The 24,700-nt window shown below is 39.2% G+C and overlaps 1 protein-coding gene across 7 annotated transcripts in view; it reads left to right on the forward strand.

The window, feature by feature from the left end:
- Positions 1 to 661: 661 nt before the first annotated feature.
- Positions 662 to 24,700, forward strand: part of fcho2 (FCH and mu domain containing endocytic adaptor 2) — a 45,698-nt gene continuing 21,659 nt past the window's right edge. For 3 of the 7 annotated variants that reach the window (XM_003449628.5, XM_025908937.1, XM_019360655.2), the window contains exons 1-8: positions 662 to 890; positions 11,433 to 11,524; positions 14,202 to 14,276; positions 14,809 to 14,950; positions 16,441 to 16,593; positions 16,829 to 16,933; positions 18,235 to 18,333; positions 23,778 to 23,874. In XM_003449628.5, coding sequence (XP_003449676.3) covers positions 858 to 890; positions 11,433 to 11,524; positions 14,202 to 14,276; positions 14,809 to 14,950; positions 16,441 to 16,593; positions 16,829 to 16,933; positions 18,235 to 18,333; positions 23,778 to 23,874 — 796 coding nt within the window. In that variant the 5' untranslated portion in view covers positions 662 to 857. The remainder of the gene's footprint in view (positions 891 to 11,432; positions 11,525 to 14,201; positions 14,277 to 14,808; positions 14,951 to 16,440; positions 16,594 to 16,828; positions 16,934 to 18,234; positions 18,334 to 23,777; positions 23,875 to 24,700) is intronic. The other 4 variants (XM_013274061.3, XM_025908939.1, XM_025908938.1 and 1 more) reach the window with 3 other exon arrangements.

Raw genomic sequence — 24,700 nt, forward strand, 5'->3', positions numbered from 1 at the left:
GGGTCAAAGGCCAGGCAATATACAGGTGTTTAAGACAAGATTTAAAAATGAACAATGTAACTGTCTAACGTGGAAAGACAATTTATTCCAAAACCTAGATGCTTGTTGCCTGACAGATGATGATTTGCAAAACCTTGAAAAGTGACATACTGCTACAAATCTATAAATCAGTTTAAATAAATGTAAAGGCTTATTCATAGACTTGGTGTTAGAAGACCTTTTCTTATGCTTTAAATAAACCACAACCGTAACAAGAGTATTTGCTTTTGCAATATTTGTGGAACGTGTGTTGAATAAACAATCCCACTGGAAAATGACGTTTAAACGGGTATGAATAATCTTTACCCACTAGTGCACAACAAATCGGCACATAGATTTATTAAACAGGGAGACATATCTGTAGATGCTGAATTTGTAATGCTGACTAAAACAAACAGTAATATAGCTAATAATATCTTATTATTTATTTTTATATACTATTATTTTCACATAGCTGCGTTAGAGTTTATGTGTATTTTAGTCAATTTTGGCCTTCTGTGTGAAATGCTGCCTTCAAATGTACGTAAAGCATTTGAAGGCAGCATTTCACCCGGCGACTGTGGTGTCTCTCTTCGCCATTGATAGCGCTGTTTCACCCACTGAACGTCTACATTTCTACGGGAATAAACCATAGGGGAGAGACGCAGTATAGCCGGGTGGAGGTGGAGTCTGTAGGTGGGGAGGGAGAAGAAAGGGGAGAGGAGGAAAACGGGGAAAGGCAGATACAAGAGAAACAGGGGGAGGACGGTGGATGATATACGCTTCAAAAGTTGCATTACAACAAATTGAAGAGTTGTGGCGAAGAGGAATAAAGCAAGATGATAACGCCGTACTTCCTAGAGAATTTCTGGGTAGGTGGTGCTTTTTTATTCACGGTGTTTACACCGGCGCTATTCTCATGCTATGTTCCCTGCTTATCATGTTCATGCCAATCAGGAATCAAGTGTTATTCGTTTTGCAGAGGAAGTCGTCTAGCTCACAAGCTTAGTTCCCTCTGAAGTCGCAGTGTCCTGGTCAGCAACCCCGCGGCCACCGCTAATTTCCTTCGGCAAATATTTTGCTACCCCGGGGTTTGGGCCTCTGTGAACCAATCTAACTTGAAACGTCGAAGCGTCCACCCCTGTTCTCTGTCAATTGGCTCGGTCAGGATCGCTTGGAACGTATATGGTCAGTTCCCTGAATGCTATTGGACGCCTCGGCTGTCAGTCATAGCCGTTGGTCGTACGCGTCATTTTCTTCCGTGACAAAGTTTCAGTGAGACACCAGATGTTAGTAAGTTAGAATAAATTTAAAAGCATCAATACCAACCTAATTAGCGATACTTTATTTCGTACAGCTGGTGCCGCAGACCACAGGCTGTGTTAAGCTGAGCTCAGCGCTTTCTGCGTACTGCCTAAAGGTCATTTCTCTTCCGATAATAATTTGACGTGGCTGTGTCAAAGCAGGTGGGAAACTAGAAGTCTGCCTTTACTACTTGTTACACTACACCGAAGTCACAAAGATAGTGCCATTAGAAGTGAAACTCGCACAGCATTAGCCTCATTAGGGCTACTCCATGTCAAGACGGTGTATGTATTTCACTATAACAAGTATGGGTTATGCGTTATAGCTTAAATGTTACAAATTCTAACAGCGACATAGTTTTGAATAAAACCCATAAGTAAATTTGTAGCTAAATGTTGTAACTTCCCCCTTTCTTTTTCTGTTCTTTTTGTTAATCTGTTACTCATTTATATATAATACAACAGGACTCTCAGCTTGAAACAACCAATCAGAATCTGTTCTTGTCTTCTTTAAGGTGGACAAACACATCCTTAAGTTTTAGCCTTAGTTGAACTCTGGAGGTGATCCAGGGCTTATAAAGGGACTGTAATGAATATTTGTGGAAAACAACATTAAGCTAAGTGCTTGAAGTAATTACCAATAACACTGCTGTTACCCACTAACACCTTTTTTGTTCCTAAATGAGAGTTCATCAATGTCTAAATGGCAAAAAGAGGAGCGATCAGAGACACTCCTGACTCTTCAATCTGCCCTTTGTGCCCTGCTGTGAGCCACAAGAGAATCCAGTGATGGTAGCGATCAGCTGTGTGTTTAACATGCAGGACACACATGAGCGCACATACTTGGCACTGGGAGGAGATGCATCCTATTCCCTTTTGACTCGACTACAAATCATCATCATCTCTATCAGACATATTGAGTTTTTCAGTTTGTTTGTTATACTGCTAAGCAGAGAGGTTTTCCCCATTCACATCCCATGATCTTTCACCTTTTTTTCCGATGTTTTCATTACATTTTTTGTTTTGCCCTTGTTTGTCATCTATACAAAATGGATCTCCTCAGCTGAATATACAAGTTCTTTAGGAATTCAGGCAGTGCCGTTTATCTGTCATAGTTGCAGCACTGGACTGGTCACCAGCTGCAACATTTCTACTCCTTGGATTTATTTGCAGGCTTTGTTTCATTTCCTTTTTCTTTCTCTGTACGAAATCTAAGCAAGAGTTTGGTTTCTTAATGGAAGTTCTGGCGCAAAAGTGCAAGATGTGGCCTATGTGCTGAAATGCCTGAGTCATTGGATTGTTGTAGCAAAACCATGATGACCTTATGTTTAACAGATTAGCACTGAGTAGGCAGTATAGAGACAGCCAGTATGTTGTCTTATATATTGTCCCACACTTCACACACAGCGTCCGAATGACACGGCAAAGAGTGAAGTTAATAAAGTGGTGGACAGGAGTGACACACATCCTTTTGGCTGCCTCATTTTCTTCAGCTGTCTCTCAAATCAAACCAGTATGGCTCTGCCTTCAGAGGAAGGGCTTGTTGAGGTTTTGTAACTGGATTGAGTGGTGGTTCAACCCAACAGCCTTGAGAATCAGTAGCAATTTTCTAAGATTACCAGAGAGTGAAAACATTACACTAATTATGGTTTTTGTGTGAAACAAACATCCTGCCTCTTGCTGGTTGTTGTTCATTTTTCCCTTTATATTTAAATGAGTCGGTTTTAGTTGCATTAGACCAACCTGTTTTGGCGTTATCATCACTAACAAGTTAAGTAATGGTCAAGTTTTCATTTGTTTCTACCACAAACAAAGCCCAGCCTCTGTGTGCATACCGCATACTAAAGCTGCGTGTGTTGTCTGTGATGAGCTGTGATAGCTCAGTGCACCGCTCCCAGACCTCTCTGGTCACATGACTGAGGCCAGACACTCTGATGTCAAGGCACCGTCTGCGCAGCTCATGTCTGTGTGCTCCACAGGCTGTACCGGCCACCGTTTACAGTCTGTGTTGGAGAGACACTGTGTTGTTTGGCTCTGTCTAAATTCCTCAGGGAGAGCGTGCAATTCTTTCCACTGCTCTCACCTGAGCACACACCGGAACAGGAGAAGAAGTTGTGTCAGCTTAGACACTTCTAATCCTGTGTATTGTTTCCCCCTTCCTAAAGCACAACATCAGTGCTGTAATAACAAGCATGGGAAACTTATGAAGTTTTTTCATAAGTTTCCCCTAGAGCTTAGGTAAACTGCTACACTGTGCCACTTTCCTGCCTGCATACCAAAGATTTACACACTCAGCACCTATGTGCAATAATTCATTTGCCCATAGTCCCAACTTCACACATTTAGCACATTAGAAAATTTTAAATTGTAATTCTTTACTCAAGCACATTTATTACATGTCCTACATATATGTTGTTTAACTGAAAAAGCATTGCACACAAACATCAGTGTTTACTGAGGCAGACAATCTTACGAACAAAAATAGTCTGAAATAATGTAAGCATTCATTTACTCCCAGGCTTAGTCTTTTTTAGCGTTCTTTTGCAGTTTGGAAGGTATAGTATAACAATATGCAGTATGATAAACAACAATAGGCAACAACCACTTGAGTCCCTAAATAAAGGATATTGAACCAGCATTGTAGTCTGACAGGAGGAGAATGAATTCCTGTCCATCTCTGTGCAGCAGATGTTACATGATAAACCATAGCACTGTGGTTTGGTTTATCTTTCCTTTTTAAGGTGGTAGTTAAGATTAAAGCTGTCAGTTTCTTTTTGTGTTCAGTGCTCAGTATTGAATTGCTGTAAATATAAAACATGGTTTTCAAAGATATGTTCTTACTGACTTAACAAATAGATTGTTTGCTGGTGAGAAAGCCATGTACTCTGTCTAGTACATAGACTGTTGTAACATGTAGAGAGTTTCTTCACTCTGTATAATGACTGTTTTTTTTTTCTTTATTGACCATTCTTCTCGGCTTTCATAATTTACATCACATTAAATTGCAAAAGTCTTGTGCCACCTCTTATTTCTTTATATTTTGCTAGAACAGTGGAAATATGTGCAGCGATTTTTTTGAAATTTCTGCAAACATAAATGCGATAATAGTTTATAAAGCAAAAAATATATGTGCAGTTCTAATGAGCTTGTAAGTGAATATTTGGTATGAACACCTTTATTTTTAAACACAGTGTGCACTCATGCTTTGTGGTACTTTCTTTAAGTGATCTTCAGGAATCGTTGTCTGGACTTCTTGAAGGACATTTCAAAGCTCTTCTTTGAATCTTGGGTGCCTTTTATTTTGTTCTCTGTCAAGATCCTACACTGCTTCAACAATGTTAGGGTCCGGGCTCTGGGGAGGCCAGTCCATGACTGATTGTGTTCCATTGTGTATTTTTCTAGCCAGGTATACTTTTACTCCATTGGCATTGTGTTTGGGATCATTCCCATGTTTGTAAAATGAAGCTGTTGCCAATCAGACATTTTGCAGGTAGTATTGCTTGGTGGGACAAAAGGTGGTGGTACTTTTCTGTATTCACAATACCACTCCAACACCAATAGCTGAAATGCAGCCTTAAACCATGACATAGCCTCCATAATGTTTTACAGTGTACCGCTCTCCTGACTTCTACTGTGCATACTGACAAATTGAACTGAAAATGTTCTGTTTGGATTCATCACTCCATTAGATCTGTTGCCAGTGTTTTTCAGTCTAGTCAGGCTATACCTCAGTCTTTTCTCCCTGTTTCCCTTTCTTAAGAAGAGCTTCTCAACAGTCACCCTTTCACTGAAACCATTTCTGGTGAGGCTTTGGTGAACAGTAGCTGGAGCCCCTGAAGGGCCAGATGCGTCCTGTGTCTGGTCTTTGCTGGATTGTTCCTGTTTCTTACGAACATGACTTTGAGATACTGTTCATCTGCCTGCCACTTCTTCTGCTGTTCTTAGCAAAATCCTCTTTGGGAATTAGCTTGTTGATACAAAATGCTATTTTCTGTCTGCCAAACTGTGTGAGCTTTGGCATTTTTCATAGATTCAAGTAAAGAAATAGAATATCTGTTTTTTGGGACAGGCTACTAGAGCCAAAGTGCCTAAAGATACAATCAAAATTGGTTATTTGCTAAGTTGTCTGTTACATATGTATATATAACATTAGTTCATCCCTTTGAGTTAGGTGCCTTTTTATCATTGAACAATTCATAGGTCAGTGTTAAGTGACCTACCAAGCAAACAGAAAATTTCTCTGAAAGGTGTCAGTTACAAAACCTGAAGTGAAAATGAATGAAAACGGCCACTGTCTAAAGAAAAACGTTCAAACTGTTGCTCAACAGTTTGAACCACTGAAGACCAAAAAATGACAAAATCTGGTTCATTGGAATCAAAATATAAAGATATAAGTGGTGGCTAAAACTAAAACTGAATTTTATAAGCAATTAATGATAAATATGAAAAGCAATTCTGCTGTTTGCTCTATGAGAAGTCAAAAATATTTAAAGCAGCCCACTTCTGAGTGAGATTAAATTTGATATGATTTCACAGACAGTAATCCCAAATAAAGATAAAGTGGTGTTTAGAAATAAAAGCTTAAAACGTTGTACAGGAAAGGTGTCACAGAACCGCGAGTCACCAATGTTTGTATAATTATTCTTTCCTTGGGCAGTTGTCCCATCAGCCATCTGGCTAATTTCAACTGACTTTAAATTTAATTCCGGATTTAATAGTTCTCTTTTCTTTCCCCTCATGGGTGAAACTAGTATTACCTATTTTTTTTGGCCTAAAGCATACAACTTATTCTTTAGTTCCCTGTAGTCTGTGCAGTGTAGTGTAGCACGATTTTCTCATTCTAGCACCTGTTTCTGTAATTATGCTACAACCAGCTGACACAGCTTGTTCTCTTCCCTTTTTTAATGAATTCAGTCAGTTCATAGGAAGCTGTCTCAGTTCATCTGTACTGTTTGCTCAAACAAACCACTGTTGACGTATGCTAAATTCTCAGTAGGTTATCGTCCAGTTGGGGTGGGCACATGTAATGTGTGGTTGGAATATTAAACAAACAGTGTTTTCATTGATTACATCACAGACATGAGTGTGAAAAAAATTGCGTCACTCTGGTATCACTTATGTATTTATCTAAAATGTACATAATATTTATATATTTATATGTATTTTTACATTTCTCTCTACTGCTTTAGAAATTTATTCCAGCCTTAGCAGTTGTGGAAAAAAAAAACGCCCTTAGCTGTTTCCCGTGTTTCTTTTTCTTTTGTATTCATTGATATCAGGTACCAGTTGAACACAGTAGCTGAACAGAATGGGCTCTCTTCCTGTTGGCTTTCTGCTTTGTGTTTTCACTTACTTTCGTCACTTCCCTGTTTTGTAGTACGATTGGCCAGTCTCTCTTAGTTTGTGTTGTAAAGTGTTGTGTAACATGTGGTCTCATAAACTGTGCTTTATCTTCCTATATCTTTGACATCTAATGTGTGCAGTAGTTTGCATGTCGTGATTGCTGTTAGTGGGGTAACAGCTAAACTTTTTTTTTTTTTTTAAACTGTTTTCTTGTTACAGTAGGAAGCACACCTCAGTGGTCTGCTCACTGGCCAGTGAGCTGTGACCTGGAGAACAACGCTTTCCTTTTAGTGTGTATTTTATTTGTATATAGTTATTTTGGAGCTTCTTGACATAAACTTCCTGAACATATGTGGAAAATGAAAACTAATGCTTTAGCCTTTAGGCCAAACTGCTGACAGTGGATTGCTTCAGGAACTAGGAAATATCTGCGATGGCCTCGGCACAAGGGGAAACTAAGCTGGACTGCAGATTTATACGAGACTGAGGGTGAACTCTGGTGAACTGGAGTCTTCCCATATTGTGACATGCATTTTAGTTAAACTTTTCTTATTTGTATGTCACATCAGACGGCATCTCATCACCAACTGCGGGTTTATCAGCATTTATTGCTTTTTCATTTCATTTCCCAAAATGTCACAACAAGTGTGCCAGTAAAGTGTTCTTAGTCATGTTACCGTTATTGATTTTTGTTTGACATCCTTTGAGGCTTCTAGTATGCCATGTGTCCTCCTGAGCTGAAGCAATCAAGAAGGCCAATGAGGAAGTAAAGCAGGAAAAAGAGGATATTTTTAAATCGAAAATAAATCTGATGACGTTCTCTAGTCTGGAACTTTATCTTCTTTGTCTATGTTTCTGGGGGAGGGAGAATGTTAAATTATTCAACTTTGTCCTAAAGATCTATCTTTATTTCTGTTTTCACACTTGTATGCCCAAGTTTGGCTTAAATATGTTAAAGAAGGTTATTACCAGTGTCGGAAAGCTATTGCTTTAGAGTAGGGGTCAAAAGACTCACTTTTAATAGAAATTTTTGACCAAAGAACTGTTTGTGATGCCCTAAAAAAAATTTAAGCATCATACAGAATGACGTGTCCTATTAGGTCTAAATTAGCATGGCAACATTGCTAATAGGAGTGGAAAAACAAAAATCTTTTGGCACGTGAACCAAATGTGAAGTCGAGGAAAAATCTGTCCTCCAAATGTTTCAGTAAAATAATAAGTAGCAAAAATAAAAGAATAAAGACATTGGGTAGTTTGAATTTAATTTTGATTGAAGTCCAAGTCAGTAGGAGCAGGTCTTCATTTTTTTTCTTTAGCTGCATATAGCAGTAAGTACTCAGACCTGCAAACCACAATAACAACAACCAAAACAAATTAAAATGCTAGAAATAGTTTATTTTCATATCATATTCATGTCTATGGTTCTGTAGCCATAGATTTGCAACCCCTGCACAGGGTTAGAAATCAAGACCAGATCTATTTTCCAAAGACCAATCATGCGAATACAAACCCATCATAATCAGTTTTATTCCACCACATCTGATGGCATCAGATGGATTATTGATTGATTGGTTATGCTGATTTTTGCAGTGGTCTAAACAAGCCAACTTTTCTGTCAGTTCTAGCGTTTAATATTTCATTTCTCGCTTTGCTCAAGCATATGTAAGACAGTGGCCATGGCTGTTCTGTGCAGATTTCTGCTGCTGTGAAGCTGCAAAAACACGTCATTGTCATTTCCTATAAACTCGCTAACACAAGCCAATGTGAAATAAGTCATGTCAGACAACAGCAGTTTTATAAACATATAAAATCTGCACTCCTAATGCAGATATCATGTGCTGATATATGAACTGTCTACAGTAGCTCAGTTCAGTCCTCTTTGTCCCTGTCACCACAAAGGGTTGTAAGGTCGTAATGCTTTCTACTGCAATCGCTCTCAGGCTGTCCAATTCACCTCAATCTCCCTCTCTTTAGTTGTTGGCTAATTGTATTAGCTTCAAAGAGCCACACATTTGCTTGTACAATCAAAGCTAGGTTTTGTAGTCAGTGTTGTGTTTCAAATGGTTTTGTAATGTGTAACAAGCCTTGGCTGATCTGGTGTTAACCTCTAACTAACTGTCCCAGTCGCTCGTAAATTTCACACATTCCAGTTACCCTAAAGTGCTACTGCACTAAAATTTAGCAAACTATATTTACAAACAGAAATGTACAAGTATTGTCGACAACACTGTACATGTAATGTACATTTAATGTCATTGTTCGTTTTGAGATAAGCTACTGCACATAATATAGGTAATTTGTAAGGATTTGAGGGTTATAAAAATAAATACTAAAAGATATATATATGTTGATAATACTGGTACCCGGGTAGTTTATATATCAGTTTTTATCCAGATTGATTAACGTGTCTTGGAGGGGTTTGGAAACCGACATAAATGCACTACAGTCATTATAGTACAAGTTCAATCTTTTTATTTTACCCAGTCACTCACAGCTGCTTTGGCCAAAGGCATTATGTTTCCAGGTTGTTCATCCTATTCTCATGAATGTAATATCTCAGCATCACCTGGAGGGGATTCATGTGCCACAATCATTCATTTTAACTCAGGGATGAACTGGCTAGACTTTGTTGGTCGAAGGTCGAGATCAGCTATAGAGACTAGCTTGTCCCAGACCCCATTTTTAAAGTATTCTCTAGCAGCTGCGTGAACAAATCCATGTAAGATTTGCAGCCAGTAAGTTACAAAATACAGCTTTCCCGTGTGCTTCACACTGTATAAGGTGGTATTTTAATGCATGTTTTCCTGATCCTATTTCAGAAGGCATTTGTATTTGTATGCTAAAGTGGAAACAGTACAAACAGTAATTTCAGAAACATTGAAGGTGTGTCCAAAAGTTAGTGAAATTAATAACCAGGACAAGTCCCATGTTTAAACTTTCATCAACTTTACTGTGAGCAATTGACGCAACTCCCAGACATTTTTTACATCTGACAGGGCGTAGGATTGTCCAGACAATCGGAGCCTGGAAGGTCAGCTAGTGACCAGCCATGAGCCTCAAAATAATATGCAATGAGCGCATCACTTCCTGTGTGGATGCCCTTTTAGACGAGTTATTTCAGACAGCAAAAACTTATGACTTATAGTTGTATATGAAGATGAAGAATTGTACTGTGACCTCACTAAACATTTTTATGTCATGAGTTCTCATTTATGAGTTTTCTTTTTATGCTTTGGGGAGATTTAAACACACAGCAAGTTAAGTTCATCTTCTCTGTGACATCCTAATGTTTTACAAAGCCTTTTTTCCGGGCATATTTAATTCCATAAGTCAGCAATAGAAGTGGCAATACGAACATAGTTTACATTTGATCAGATACTGAACTTTTCTATTCCTGCAAAATGATCTATAAATATAACTGCCTGTACACATGCGGTGTCATGTGTGTTGACAATTGTTATCTGTAACTTCAGTGGTTTAGGAATTATACAACCAGCAGAAAATGGAGGTGGGAATAAACAGACACCTGGCGATCCAATATTGTGAACATATGTTGTGATTTTTCCTCAACTGCAAATTATTCAAGATTCAAGATGTGTTGTGATGTGTGTTATGTCCTCAAAGTTAAACTCTGTCAGTATCTTTTTTATACAATAAGCTAAAGTTATCTCACTTAAGTTATTTTTTTGTTGTAAAATGAGATTGTTAATAAAACCTCCTGTTGGCATTGGATGAACCCTGATGAAGTCTTATATCATTTACAGTTGCACTCAGCAACCTTCCTGTTCTGTAGGAATGTAACAAGAATACAACCAGCTGGCAGCCACTTGAGTCAAGTTGTGCTCATTGACAAAGACTCATTCAGATTAATGGCAACATGTTGGCAATCTTGACTACATTTATAAAGTAGATAACAATTATTTGCAGACATTTGGCAATCTCTTTGAGAGTGATTGCACCCAGTCCAAGTCAGACTGCGAAAGGTTGCCTCTTATTAAGAAACCTTTGCAATCATTTAGCAATCAAAAGTGGTAATGAATGTGCAACACCCTCAGGTTTTGGACAACCATCCTATTCTTACTCATGTAACTGAGCCAGTTACGAGGTAGCTTTGTCAAGCTGTGTGTGTCCAGTGTTGGATGGTTCTTCGTTTGAGCTTATTTATTGTATGTTTGCTTGACTAATGTTGTCTCAGGATGGTGTTGTATGAGAGCCCTCTTGTTTATAAGATTCGCAGATCATTTAATTTTATTCAATAAAATGTAGATATTTGGTGTGTTCCTGTATTGATACAATATTGGCACGCAAAATATCACAACATTATGGGTTATCGATTGTTCCGCTACCCCTAGAAGACAGTAATTCTGGTTAAAACAAAGCCTGCTGTTTTTCATCTAGATTAATTATTTAGAATGTCTTTGCATTTTTAAAGTGCAACTGGACACTGTTGCCCAGTGGCATGGTTACAGCAGCGCAGAAAGCTGTTCAGGTGTGTCTTTCATTGTAGGTTTTAGCCTTCAACCAGTCTGCTGTTGATTTGCTAATTTCTAAGTGTTGTTGCTCTTAAACATGGCCAAGATGAATATGGTCGACCAGAGTTTGCTGCAGATGCAGATAGAAGCTATGCAAAAAATGAGAACGCTGCTGCTTGAAAAAGCCTTAACGGTAATGTGTAATCAATAGCAGAGGTTCTGTTGCTATACTTAATGGTTTTTGCAGTGACTGAGCATCAGCTTCCACGTTTTTTTGTTTCTGTCTGCAAAACAGGGGGAAAAAAATAATGGCTTTGATGTGCTCTACCATAACATGAAGCATGGCCAAATTTCCACCAAGGAGCTGACAGACTTCATCAGAGAAAGGTAAGACACAGTGTTCTGGTACGCATCAAGGGCACAATGTGGTTAATCTAACACAGTGAACACATTACTAATTAACTGGTTGCACTCTGTCTAGCTCTTCAATACATGTCTTTCCTGTCCATGTGGTTTTTTGGTATTTAAAAGTCTTTCTAAGGCTATAACCTGCACGTCCAGTTCCTCATACTGTGCGTATAATAACTTCCAGATTCTTTGCTGACACTTCCATGAATATTCACGTTGAATTTGCAAGTTTGTTACACGCTGTAACCTTGAACAGCACTGGGCTGTTTAGGGGCTTTGACTAATCATATAGAAATCTCTGTTAGGTCTTCATATGTCATAATCGATTGAGTGATTAAGTTCAGTTGAGCTTTTTTGGTTGGAGAAAGCAAATAAGAAGAATAAACCAGGGAAGGTGAAACCTCACAAAAAGACATCTATATATGATTATAATTTGAAAATGATTTAATCGTTGCCAACTGTTTCATTCGTCCATATTGCTGTAAACTTACACATCCTTTACCACCTCCACGATGACTCAGTGTGGGAAGAGGTGTGAGTCTGTAACCTGCCACATGACGGATGAGCTGGCTCTGGTATTCAGCCGTGGATTCCACTGTCTGTTCCTCCTGTTGTTGAGGAATGCACTCAACTCGCTTTGAGTTGATCAGATTACTTTATTGAAAGATAAAAATAGAATTTTCCAAATATCTCTAAAACAATCATGCTACCAGTCATATACAACAACAATTAAGTAATTATTTACGATATTGCGATAGTCCTCCTTGGGCACATAGCACAGTCATTTAACATGTTTATTTTTCCAATAATTCCACATCTTTTTATTGTTCTTATTTCTTTGGTGGCAGGTTGGCTGATAGGAAAACCACCACCTTCATATTTCTTGCCACTAGCCGTTCCAACAATTGTGACACTCACCTGCACTTTTTAAAGCATCCACCTCACTTTGATGTTTTTATTTATTAAACCTTTATTTATACAGCTAGTCCCATTGATACTCAATGTCTCATTTACAACAAAGACCCGTAATAAACATTGTAAATAATCTTTCAGATTTTTGACTTTGCTTAAATATTAACACTCCTCCTACGCTGCAGTGGTGCTATTCTTTTGTACACTAAAATTAATCAATGCATTATTCATGGAGGAGACAGAAGGTCAGTTAGTGTTTTACTTACTGTGTGGATATGCTGCTTTGCGCCAGCTTCCTAGTCAGCTTGGTCTTTTACCTTTTAACAGTGTGTTTCAAAATCTGCACTATGGCTTCCTCTGCTGGGGAAAGCAGCTATGTGCACTGTGTGTCTGTCAGTTAATGAAATCTCAAAGGGACACACACACACACCACACACACACAACAGTGTCTGCTAATTAAACTTCACATGGAGTAATGAGAGTGATCCACATTTTGACTCTCAAAAATACTTCCAGTCCATCACTAGCAGCTGTTAGGTCCCAGTGCTTGAATATGGTGCCTATTTTCACCTTTGTTTCAGCTTAAAAAACTGAACGAGGGAAAGGAGAAAGAGACGGCGTGGAGTCCGTTTCTCATTTTCAGCAGACGAGGAAGTAAAGAGAGAAACAAAGAGCACCCTTGTTAACGTAAAAATGATCAATTATTAAGCTTATAATTATTCACCATGAGAGAATGGATATCAAATATGGAAAAGAAAGTATCTAATGTCTTTAAATTTAAATTCACTTCCCTGTCATGTGTGTCACACAAAAAGCATCAAACACTGTAGACTTATTCATAAATGTATTTTAACAATTTATGCTTTACATTTTCATATAAAGGACTTAAAGTCAACCAACAATCACTTTTAAAAATCCATTGACGTATGTCTTGGAATAATAAGTTAAAAGGTAATCTAAGGTCTAATAAGATCCCTATTTCAGAAGTACAAACACAAACTTCCTTAGGATTAATTTAAAGACTGTAGTTCTGCTTGGGAGCATTTATAACATGATAAATTTTAAAAAACAAACTCCCAACCCAGGCTATTGAAAGATGCAGAAGAAGAAGTGTAGGCATCTCCACTGTGCTGCAGACAGTGTCACAATATCCTGTGCGTGATTATGTGTGTGTGTGTGTGCCTATGCTGGGTGCATGCATTTGCCTATGTGCACATTTGACCTGCATCCCCCTGGCTGACCTCGTTCGGGAGACACAAATGCAAAATTCACACTTTCACTACAACACCGCTGCAGTTTTTTTTCTCCCACTACTGTCACTTTGTTACAGAATACAGGAATAAAAAGGGAAATTGAGAGAAGCATGCAGTTCAAACACTAGCTTTCATACTCTGTCATCTTCCGCATGAGGTTTATGAACAAATCCCAAGCCAAACCACATTTATTTGCCCACACACGGTGCATGTGGTCAAACATTTATGCTGCAAGTTCTAAGTGGGTGTTTCTGGCCTGGATGTGCAGATTCTTAGCGACGTGCCCTGTTTGAGCTGCAGCCTAGTTGCAAGTGAATTGGAAAAACTTTATCATACTCTACAACACTATCCTCTAGTTTTGAGAAGAATAATTGTTATTTTGACATTGATGACATAATAGTATAAACTCATGGTTATTTGAACAGTTTATTTAAAGTCATGCTTATATATTGTGGTGTTGTCTTTTATTTCTTGTTTTTGCTCTCTTCTAGGAGTACTATTGAGGAGGCCTATGCCAGGTCAATGACCAAACTTGCCAAGTCAGCTGGCAACTTTTCTCAGCTTGGGTTAGTACCAGAGTTATTATCATTGTTTAGTGCTTTCTAGTTAGTTTTAATTTGATTTTGCTTTGAATTTTTGTTGTTTATTGAGTTTAGTTTCAGTTCGTTTGCAAAGTGGCTTTGTTCGTTTCAGTTTAGTTTTTATTGTTTGAGAATGTTTAGTTTTTATTCATTTCAGTGTTAGTTTTAGTCTGTTTTAATTATTATTGTATTTATGGCAAATGCCAGAGCAAGGATTTAGGAAATTCAGCAAAAAAGCAATCAGCTTTTTAAAAGCAGCTGACTCACATTCTTCTAGACAAAGCCTCAATAAACATGTCCATCAAAGCCTCATCAGGTAGTTTGTAAAAATAAATGTTACCAAATGATCCATTCTCAAAACTATATGTAGGATATTTTCAATATTATTTAATTGTATTTTACTTAGTTTTACAATTTCAATTAAATCTTTTCAATTAATTTACTTTTAAAGAAGATGCTTGAATGAATTCATATGAATTTAACTATGTAAATTTAAATATTCTTTTCTTTATCACAGGACATTTGCTCCGATGTGGGATGTGTTTAAGGGTTCAACAGAGAAGCTGGCCAGTTGTCACATGGAACTAGTGAGGAAACTACAGGAACTTATAAAAGAGGTTCAGAAATATGTGGAAGAGCAGTCCAAAGCACACAAAAAGGTAAGGACATTTGGTGTTGGAGAAACTGTGAATACCAAATACTGATACAGTGCGATATGATGATGTCAGTCTTCTGATTTTCTATTTGCGTGCTTTTAAATGGGAACATTAAAAGTGACAAGTACAAAAAAAAGTCTTTTTCTTTCTCAGATCGTTTGAAGAATACTTTGATAGCTGTTTCCAGTATTGCTTCAGATCCCGTGTTATCAGAATTCCTAATAATAATAACAACTTCTCACTTTCTGATTAATCTACACAACTCTGTACAGACAGCAAATAGAGACTGAAACCTGATGCGATATTAACTAATTCATTAACTAAAAGTTAGCTGAAAGTGACACACATTAAGCAGTTAGAGTGAACTATTAGCTAAAGTTTCTTAGCATCAACCCAATGATTACTTTTATGCGGCATGTTTTCTGTGTTTTTGTGTCAAACTCAGCCAACTCTTGCATCAAAATATTCTCAAAGTTTTTCTAAGTGTATTTTCCTACTACTCTGACACCGCATGAATGCACAGTAAGAGAACATTTTGAACCATGCATTTTTGATACTGACATTCCTGTAAATACTAATTGAGGTTTGATACTTGCATTGCACTGATGCTGTTTTTCTTCTAGTTAAATTACAGTGGTTTTCTGCTCCACTTTTGACACAAACTCATCTTCACTGAACAAAATAAACTATTTAAATTTAAACCCATTCTAACCTTCCACCATTACAAGTTGTTTCACACTCTAGTGATTGTCCCCAGAGTCAAAGAAGCTGAAACTAAGCCATGTACAAGAGAGGGGATATAGTTTTGGTGGATTCCATCTTGACAAAACCACAGCGTTGTGCGCGTGGTGTCGTTCTGCGAGGCATTTCTTTACACCTCACTCTGCATCCTCGTTTTGTTGAGACACAGTATGAACTCATATTTGATGCATGAAGCCACGGAGCACAATGTAAAATAGGAGATCGGCATTAGTGGAGTTGTGTTTGTGCTTTCAGCATGACAAAAAGGCTGTCACAGTTTCTCTTCATCACTTCCCCACAACTCCCTCCCCTCAGATGTTTATGTTTCTTGGCTCACTTGTTAAAACAATATAAGACTGTATTTAGATAAATGTTCATAATATAATATGATATAATACTTTACATTTTTTTCTTTTTTTATCCAGTGATGTGCACATTGCACCATAATGGTGTCTAAATGAGTACATAAGAGGGTATAGGGATGATGCTAATTAGTAAAACAGATGATCAAGCAAGGTTATGTGGTTATAGTGTTCATAAGCATTTACCCCTGCATTATAGACCTCTTTTTATATCCATGTGAATGACGAAAGGCTTTAAGAATAGATCAGATGCTTATTAATGCTAAGCGCTATACTGTGCCAAGGGCCTTTGTACACATGCAGCCAGTTTGCACAGACACATTCAAACTCACATCATAAGCAAAGGTGTGTTGTTATTAAGCCTACCCTATATGACATGTGTGTTTTCAGACAAAAGAAGAGGTGGCGTCTACCCTTGAGGCCGTCCAGAACATCCAGAGCATCTTCCAGGCTTTGCAGAAGTCCAAGGAGAACTACAATGCCAAAATTGTGGAGCAGGAACGCCTCCGCAAAGAGGGGGCCACCCAGAGAGATGTAGACAAGGTGGGAGGTCACACTCGCACGTACACACTCCCACATAATCATGGTCTGGTAATAAGGCATGATGAAGTGCTTTAATAGAGGAGTCTATACTGAAAGTTCAACCCCAAAGGCTTCAGATGTTAAGTGGAGATCGGTTTCCTTGCCAGTTTGTCAGAGGAGCCTGAAAGACTGACAGTCATTGTCTCCAATATACAAACACTTGATAGTCATTTATCTGTTTGTTTATGTTCTGCAGGCTGGAGTGAAAGCCAAAAAAGCCACAGAGACCTACAAATCATACGTGGAGAAATATGCCACAGCTAAGTCTGAGTTTGAACAGAAGATGACAGAAACTGCACAGGTATTTATTAGCTGGTTCTCCCTCCTTCTTTGTGCATGTGCTTTAATCAAATGCATACTCGCAAACTCTGTTTGTTGTCTATCTCTGTGGTATGCAACACTTTTGTTGGTAAATCTGTTAGTCCTGTGTGTGTGTGCGCGCGCATGTGTGTGTCTGGTCCACGCTTTGAGCCCTGTATCATCTCCAGATTGTGTTTTTTCCCCCTTAACGGAATCGTTGTGTAATTGAATCCATCTGAAGCGCTGATTAGATAAACTCCAAATTAAAATCAGATCAACAGAATTTGGTCTCAGTATCCTCCTGAACCGCAGCAGCGCTGCCACCAGAGCTGGTTCCAGTTAGCCCAGTGGTTTTGTTTTCCCCTATAGAAGGCAGCATTGCCGTATTGCCGCTTCCCCCGAATTACAGTCTACGGCTCATCTCCAGCGCAACACATGTAGACGTGTATTATAAACACTGAACACATGTGCTCTCTGACATCACTGTGCCTCCGACATGTGTGTTCCCTTTGACTGTCTGCGTGTGAGCCTGCGCGAGCTGTCATTGTGGCAGAAGACAAAAGCGCAGTTTTATTTTGCGTGCAAGTCTCTGAAGTGTAGATGCAGAGGCGGGATGCTCTTTATCCGGTGTTTTCGTGGTCAGAAAGGCTCAGTCCCCCCCGGTCCCCCTGCGATTTTCCAGTTTATGATTATTTATACTCATTCTCCTCGGTTTACCCCCAAAGCCCCGAGTCAAACACAAATGGAAGTAAGTACCAGCATTTAAGTTTGTGGTCTACACCATACTTGTGCTTAAAACCCGAAATGAATCCTCATCACTATATGTCACGTCCAGAATTGAGTCTTGGTGGGAGGAGCTATATATGCTCCTGGGCCAGAGACCACCCAGACATACACACATACACACACAGAAAGAAAGTCACAGGAACAGAATACGGAAGCAAAGTCTCACATTTGGCCTTTAACTTGTAAGTTTCTTATACAGATTCTTTGGCATGCAGATAATTTGTTTTCAATGAAGCTTTTTTTTTCTTTCTTTTTTTTACTGCATAGAGACAGATTGCACAAACAGATTCCTGTAAGAGACAAAAATAAATATTTTTTGGTTCATCAGCTGGTAAGAAAGAACTAAATGTCCATAGATTTTTGTTAAATGACGTAGCACAAACCTTTTTCCTTTAATGTATGCTGACCACATATTTGTGTATACATAGTTATCCCCCCAAAGACTAATTCTTAACCAGGTGAAGCCTTCTTAAAGTGACATCGCTGTGCCATTAATATCATAACCCTGTCTTACAGAAATTCCAAGACATCGAAGAAAACCACATTCTCCACATGAAGGAGATCATTCAGTCGTACTCGCTGTATGTGGATGAAACACACATTCAGATAGGAGAGGTGAGTATGTACACACGTGCACACACACACACACACATGCAGAGAGCATGCTCTCAAACATTCCTGTGGGTGGAGTAGGTGTCTCGCTGACCTGAGGCTGTGCTCACTGGGTTCACTGTGCGTCATATCAATTAGTGTCGTCTTTGATCTCGCTAATAATTTAACCGAGGAGCAGGAAATGGTCCATTCATCCTTTTATGCCGAGCAATTAAAAACTGATCAAATCTCCCTCTCAGATCAAAACTCCCTCTCAGTCTATCGAAAGCACCTCCACAGGGGCAGAGACTTTGCCAAATACTGTGTATGGTAGTAAAAAGTGCTGCACAGGCCTCTTTTTCCTCTCTGGAGCAGTGTGTTTGGGTTTGGGTTTGGCATCAAGCACAATTGTGAAGGCTTTCAAACATCATTCAGAACTACATCAATCAGTATTCAGCTTGAATCAGAGATTGCTTTTCATTTATTTATTTAGCACTCATACTTACCAGTGCCACACAGAATACCTAACTACAATCTGCTGCTCTGTTTCATTAATCTGTGGCTGCTTTGTGCTAACGCTGCTGTTGTAGTTCCCTTAAGATCTGTAGAGGGCGACGCAACTCCACCAAGAGAATCAGAGTCTAGCTGTGGACAGTCTAAAAAAGAAATCCTCTTCAGTGTACACGGCTGGGAATAACATTGTCTCATAGGTTTAAGGCAGCACGAAATAAGCTTTCATACTGCAACACTGTGCTCTGACAAGCAGACGTGCAGATAACAGCGTGTGTTTGCATATAACTTGATTTAAAATCTAAATTATTTGTTGCGTTCAAGTTGTTTTAGTGCCCTTATTTTCTGTTGTTGGATGCCATTTTATTGGCGTGTGATTGTAGCCTCAGGACAACTTGATAAAAAATGTTTATTTCAATACGCACATTTTTTTTTTAAAGTTACAAATCGAAATATTTTTCACATAAAAGCATTTCGGTTAGTTGGAGCCATTTTTCTTAAAAGGCCATAATATTACTAATGACAGTGAAAAAATTATATTTGTGGTTGAAAGTCAGCAGCTAAAGAACTGTTTCACATTTTCATTTAAACGATAACAAAAATTTGCAAGTTGTGAACGCTCTGATTTTAAACAAGTGTTTCTCAGAAGTTCTAAAAATGTATTCTAAAGGGGGTGTAGTATTGAACCAAGCCTCAAACATTTGTGAAAACCACAAAACTAAAGTCAAACGTTAGAAACTGTTTCCTCTTTAGGGTTCATCACGATGTAGATACAGAGGACAGGGGAGGAGATGGGCAGAACCGCAGCATTGCACCTCCACTAATCTAACCCCTACCATGAGGCAACCTTTATGTTTATCAGTTCATCGGTTAGCCAGACACCTGCTTATGAATGTAAGCAGGTGCTTATAGATCTTTCATAAAGGATTTGATCAGTTGTTTATGTTAGTACACCACCAGTCATACTACCATCAGGGGCCTGTTAAAGTCATCACCAGGTATACAATCCCACATACATGCTCACAAATATCTACAAGGCCTCTGCTAGTAGAAGAAGAGTGTGTAAAACTATTCAACATATGTACATGTACATGTGCCGTAAAAACTACTGCTTCTCTGTTTTTTTTTGTTTTTGCACATTTTTTAGAATTAAATGTTTAAGATCACCAGACTAATTTTATTATTGGTCTAAGGTAACCCGAGTAAATACAAAATATTAATTTAGTTATTAAGTGGAAAAGGTTATCTAAATATACATGTGTGCAAAAGTAATTGACTCCACTGTTAAATCATGAAGTAACTGTGATTAACCACATGTTTAAAAAATAAGAAAAAAAAGAGTTCAACTTTACTAGACCTGTAGGGTAAAGAAATGACTTAAATAGAACCTGTCTGACAAAGCGTGAAGTAGGATAAAAGCTCTAAGAGAGCAACACATTATGCCACTATCAAAACAAAAAGCCGAGAAACACATTGTCATCTGTCAGCTGGGAAAGGCTTCCAAAGCAATAGCGGTGAACCTTCCCAGGAGTGTCTGGTCTACCGAAGTTACTCCAAGGGCACATCAACGACTCAACGAGGAGGTCACAAAAGAGCCGAGAACAATATCTAAATAACTGCTGGCTTCACTTGTCTCAGTTAAGGTCAGAGTTCATGATTTAACACTAGGAAAGATAATGGGCAAAAATGGCATCCATGGGAGGGTTCAATTTGACACTGCTGACCAAAAGAACACAAAGGCCTCATCTCACATTTGCCAAAAAAACATCTTGACGATCCCCAAGACTTTTGGGAAAAATATTCTGTACACTGACGAGACAACAGCTGAACTTTTTGGAGGGTTCAAGTCCTGTTAGATCTGGTCTAAAACTAACACAGCATTTCATAAAAAGTACATCATACCAGCAGTCAAGCATGGTGGTGGTAGTGCGATGGTCTGGGATGTTCTGGGGCTGCTTTACTGCTTCGGGACTTTGATGGTTTTCCATAAGAGTTAGGGTTCGGGGTTAGGGTTAGCCCTTTATGGAACCATGAATTCTGCTCTCTGCCAGGAAGTCCTGAAGGAGTATTTCCACCCATCAGTTCGTGTCCTGAAGCTCAAGAGCACTTAAAAAAGACAGCAGCAAGTCCACCTCAAGTCCACTTTTTGAATGGTTCAAAAAGTGGCCTAATCAAAGTCTTTGACTCAAGTCCAGTTGAGATTTTTTGGCATGACCTTAAACAGGCCGTTCACACTTAAACCTTCCCAATGTGGCTGAATTAAAATGATTCTGCAAAGAAGAGTGAGCCAAAATGCCACAGCAGTATTAAAGACTCATTGCCAGGTATTGCAAACGTATTATTCAAGTTCCTGCTGCCCAGGATGACACAAGGGTTTACAGGGGATCATTTTCACATAGGGACAGGTAGGTTTGAATAGATTTTTTTTCCCCTTAATAACTGAAATCATCATTCAAATACTGCATTTTGTGTTTACCCTGGTTATCTGTGACTACTACTGAAATTTGTTAAAGCTAAGTTAAGCTAAAAAACCCCCAAAACAAAACAACAAAATCAGGCAAATACTTTTTCCACAGCACTCCGTGTGTCTGTGTTTAACATACATACTACAGTTGTTAGTGTTGTTGCCATTTTCTTTTACAATACATTTTTTATTGTTTGAGCTTGTTGTTTTTTACTTCTTTTTTTTACCTGTCCTACATAAAAAAATAAAAAAAGAACAAGAAAAAAAAAAACAGTTGCCACCTGCTCATCATTGGACACAGATGGTAAAGCCTGGTGAAGGGACCATGTTCTTTACTGGCACTACTATTGTACCATGCCAGCAAAGAGACTAGCACACACATACACACACACACAAACACACAAAAACCGCAGTGATAATATTAGACATACAAGTTTCTTCAGACAAGCTGGGTAGGCATGGGAGATTTGAAAGGTATGTTTGGTTCATATTTGAGTGTGGTTTGCTGTTCAGAGAGCTTTGAACTCACATAAGGGTAGTTGCATCTGTCTGTGTGCGTGCTGTGTTTGTTTTGGTAAGTGAGCATTTGTGTGCGAGCGAGGATACCTTCAAGGCAGATACATGTTTCGAGCATGTGGGCGAAAGACTCTCTGGGACGAGTTTTGTTGTTTGTCTGTGTGTGAGAGCGAGAGAGAGAGGGAGAGAGATAGAGATAGGGAGAGTGAGACGCAAGAGGGGCAGGAGGGTTGATGACATTAGTAGCCTCCATCATGGCAGCAGCACCTGACAGATTGCGTGTACTGTACTGAGCACACTTCCTCACCACTGCAACCTCCCTGCCCCCACCTCCTCAACTCGACCCCCACCAACATCCTCTCCTGCCAGGGCACAGAAGGCTAATGCACTCCACCTCGCCACAGGGGCCCGGGGGGCAAACACATATGTGTGCGTATGCGTGTTTTCGATAGTGGAGCCACGCTGCGCTTACAGTATCACGCAAATCTAAATGGTTTTGTTGAGATGGCTCAGTCAGTCAGTTTCACTTCCCCCTCACTAAACACACAAGCACATACGCACATCCAAAACAAACAAGCAAACAAACACTACCCTTCCTCTCACACTATCCAAAGGGTATCTCAGTGCCAGCAACAATGATGCAACCTGACACAAGAGAATGCCAGTAAAGTACAGTATTTCTCCACATGCAGAATAAACAAAACAAATGGTTTTAAATGCCGACCAAAGGCAACGCAGCTCATGTTACTGAGGAACAGCAGGAAGCTGTCTCCGTTCCTGTATATCATAAAACAAGTGGCAGCACTAACCTATTGCTAACCATCCTTATCATCTGGGGGGCAGCGGTCAGTATTTTGGGGCTTTCAGTCTAGGCTTTTTGGTGTGTTTATACAGTACTGGTCAGTAGAAGTCGGACCACAAACAGACTACTGCTGAAACCCAGAAAACCTCCAGTCTCGCAAATCTTGTTACTTGTGTCAGATATGTGCTCATAAAGATTATTAAGCGAATGACACTGACACTGTTATAATCAAACATATTGACATTAAAAGCATTCATTAAGTTTAATGTGCCCCATTATAAACAATCTATCAAACAGAGCAGTTTCTCCGTGTTTAATTTATTCAGTTATGCAAAGAAAATGTTTGGAAAAGGAGTCCAAAATCGCATACGTCTGCCAAGGCAATAAATTAACCTTCACAGCAGGCATCAGTTGAGCCTCTGGATCCAAAAGGATGTCACCTCTGTGATATTTACTTGTCTCTCCCATTTTTTTTCTCTATTAAATGTATTTGTTTGCAAAGTTATGATGTGAAAAGCAACAAACACTTTCTGGATTCCTGCATCCTGATGGGCTCCAAAAGTCACTTCTAACTTGGGCCAAGCCCCGGGTCTTATGAGATTTCCATGTAAATCAAAACTTTTTGAATAACTGTGCCAAAAAACAAACAGACAAAGCAAACCGCTCACATCCCCCTCATTTTGCATGGAGGTAACGTGAATCACTGAGATGAGAGGGGGTTCTAACAGTGCTGTAGCTACAGTAAAGATCAATGCTTGGTTTGTGATACTGAGGTTTTTTTCATTTGTGTAGGTATTTGCTTGCAGAGGGTAAAGACCATTTTTTTCAACTTTTAAGTAGTACATTGTAACTGTGAGCTGTAGCTACTGCACAGTGAAAAAACAGGCCAGATTTTAGAGGAACATATAATCTGGCTTTGCAGGCAGCGCTTAAATATGCACATCATCTTCTTATCACTCTTTAAGAGAAATGTTACCTGGCAAGTGGTCCCAAATGACCTCTTTTAAAAATTTGTTGCACTGAATAATACAAGTAACAAACAAACTCTACCATAAGTTGACCAAGCAGCTTCTCACTCTAACACTACATCAGTTAAAAATCACCACAAACTCATTTAAAGAAGTCTATGAATTTTAAGATCATCTGTAAATCTGATTTCTTTTTTAACCTTTCCAGGTCCACCATGAATTTGTGAGGAACATCGAGAACACATCAGTGGAGAGCTTAATCCAGAAACTGGCTGAAAGCAAAGGAACGGGCAAAGAGAGACCAGGTAAGCCGCTGGGGTCCTGTATGTTTTATTTAGAGTAATTAATATTTGTCAGTGTCTGTACTGTGTGTTAATAAATTGTTGCCAGGGGTATGGGGGGCTTCTTTCTGACACAGGCTTGTGGAGAGGGGAGGGGTATATAGAGAGGGGCAATTAGTGGTAGGAGAGAGGGCCATCAGAGTCAATCACAGTAATCTGCTGTAAAGGTAGGCAGGCTTGGCATTCCAGTAAGCATGTGACACACGGGGGGCTTTGCTGTGTTCACAGGCTAAGCAGGCATAACCAACTTCTTCAGGAGGTCAAGGCTCAACAATAACTCTTGTGTAAACTTTGCCATGCCACAATAATCAAGGGAAAACTCCACTCTTTTGGCTCCACCCCCTCACCTCCCTCTCACACACACGCACTCAGTCCCTTATCTCCTTGGTTGATATTTTCCTTCTTTTACAGCGTCTCTGACGTACTTTTTTTTTTTCTGGCATTAGCCTCTGTGGTCTGATCATGCAACATAGTTCAAACCCAGTCTGAAATATTACAAGCTGCCCTTGTGCACTTGTACTACATCACGTCAGGTCACGGGCGCAGAGGGGTCACCTCTGCTGTGTTTGTGTGTACACAAACGGTGACCCCCTGTGTCCAGACGCTGCATCTAAGAAGTGGTGGCCTTCATTTGTTTGGACAGCAGTATTAATTGAGGCTTAAAAAAAAAAACGGTCAGAAAATTCCTCCCCCGTATCAAACGCGTTCATTAGGAATTGCTCACCAGCCCTGCCCTGTCAGAAAAATAACCCGTCTGTCCCCGTGATGAAATAGCTGAACGGATGGCCGG

Source organism: Oreochromis niloticus, linkage group LG7 (assembly GCF_001858045.2).
Source record: "Oreochromis niloticus isolate F11D_XX linkage group LG7, O_niloticus_UMD_NMBU, whole genome shotgun sequence".
In the NCBI taxonomy this organism is placed as follows: domain Eukaryota; kingdom Metazoa; phylum Chordata; class Actinopteri; order Cichliformes; family Cichlidae; genus Oreochromis; species Oreochromis niloticus.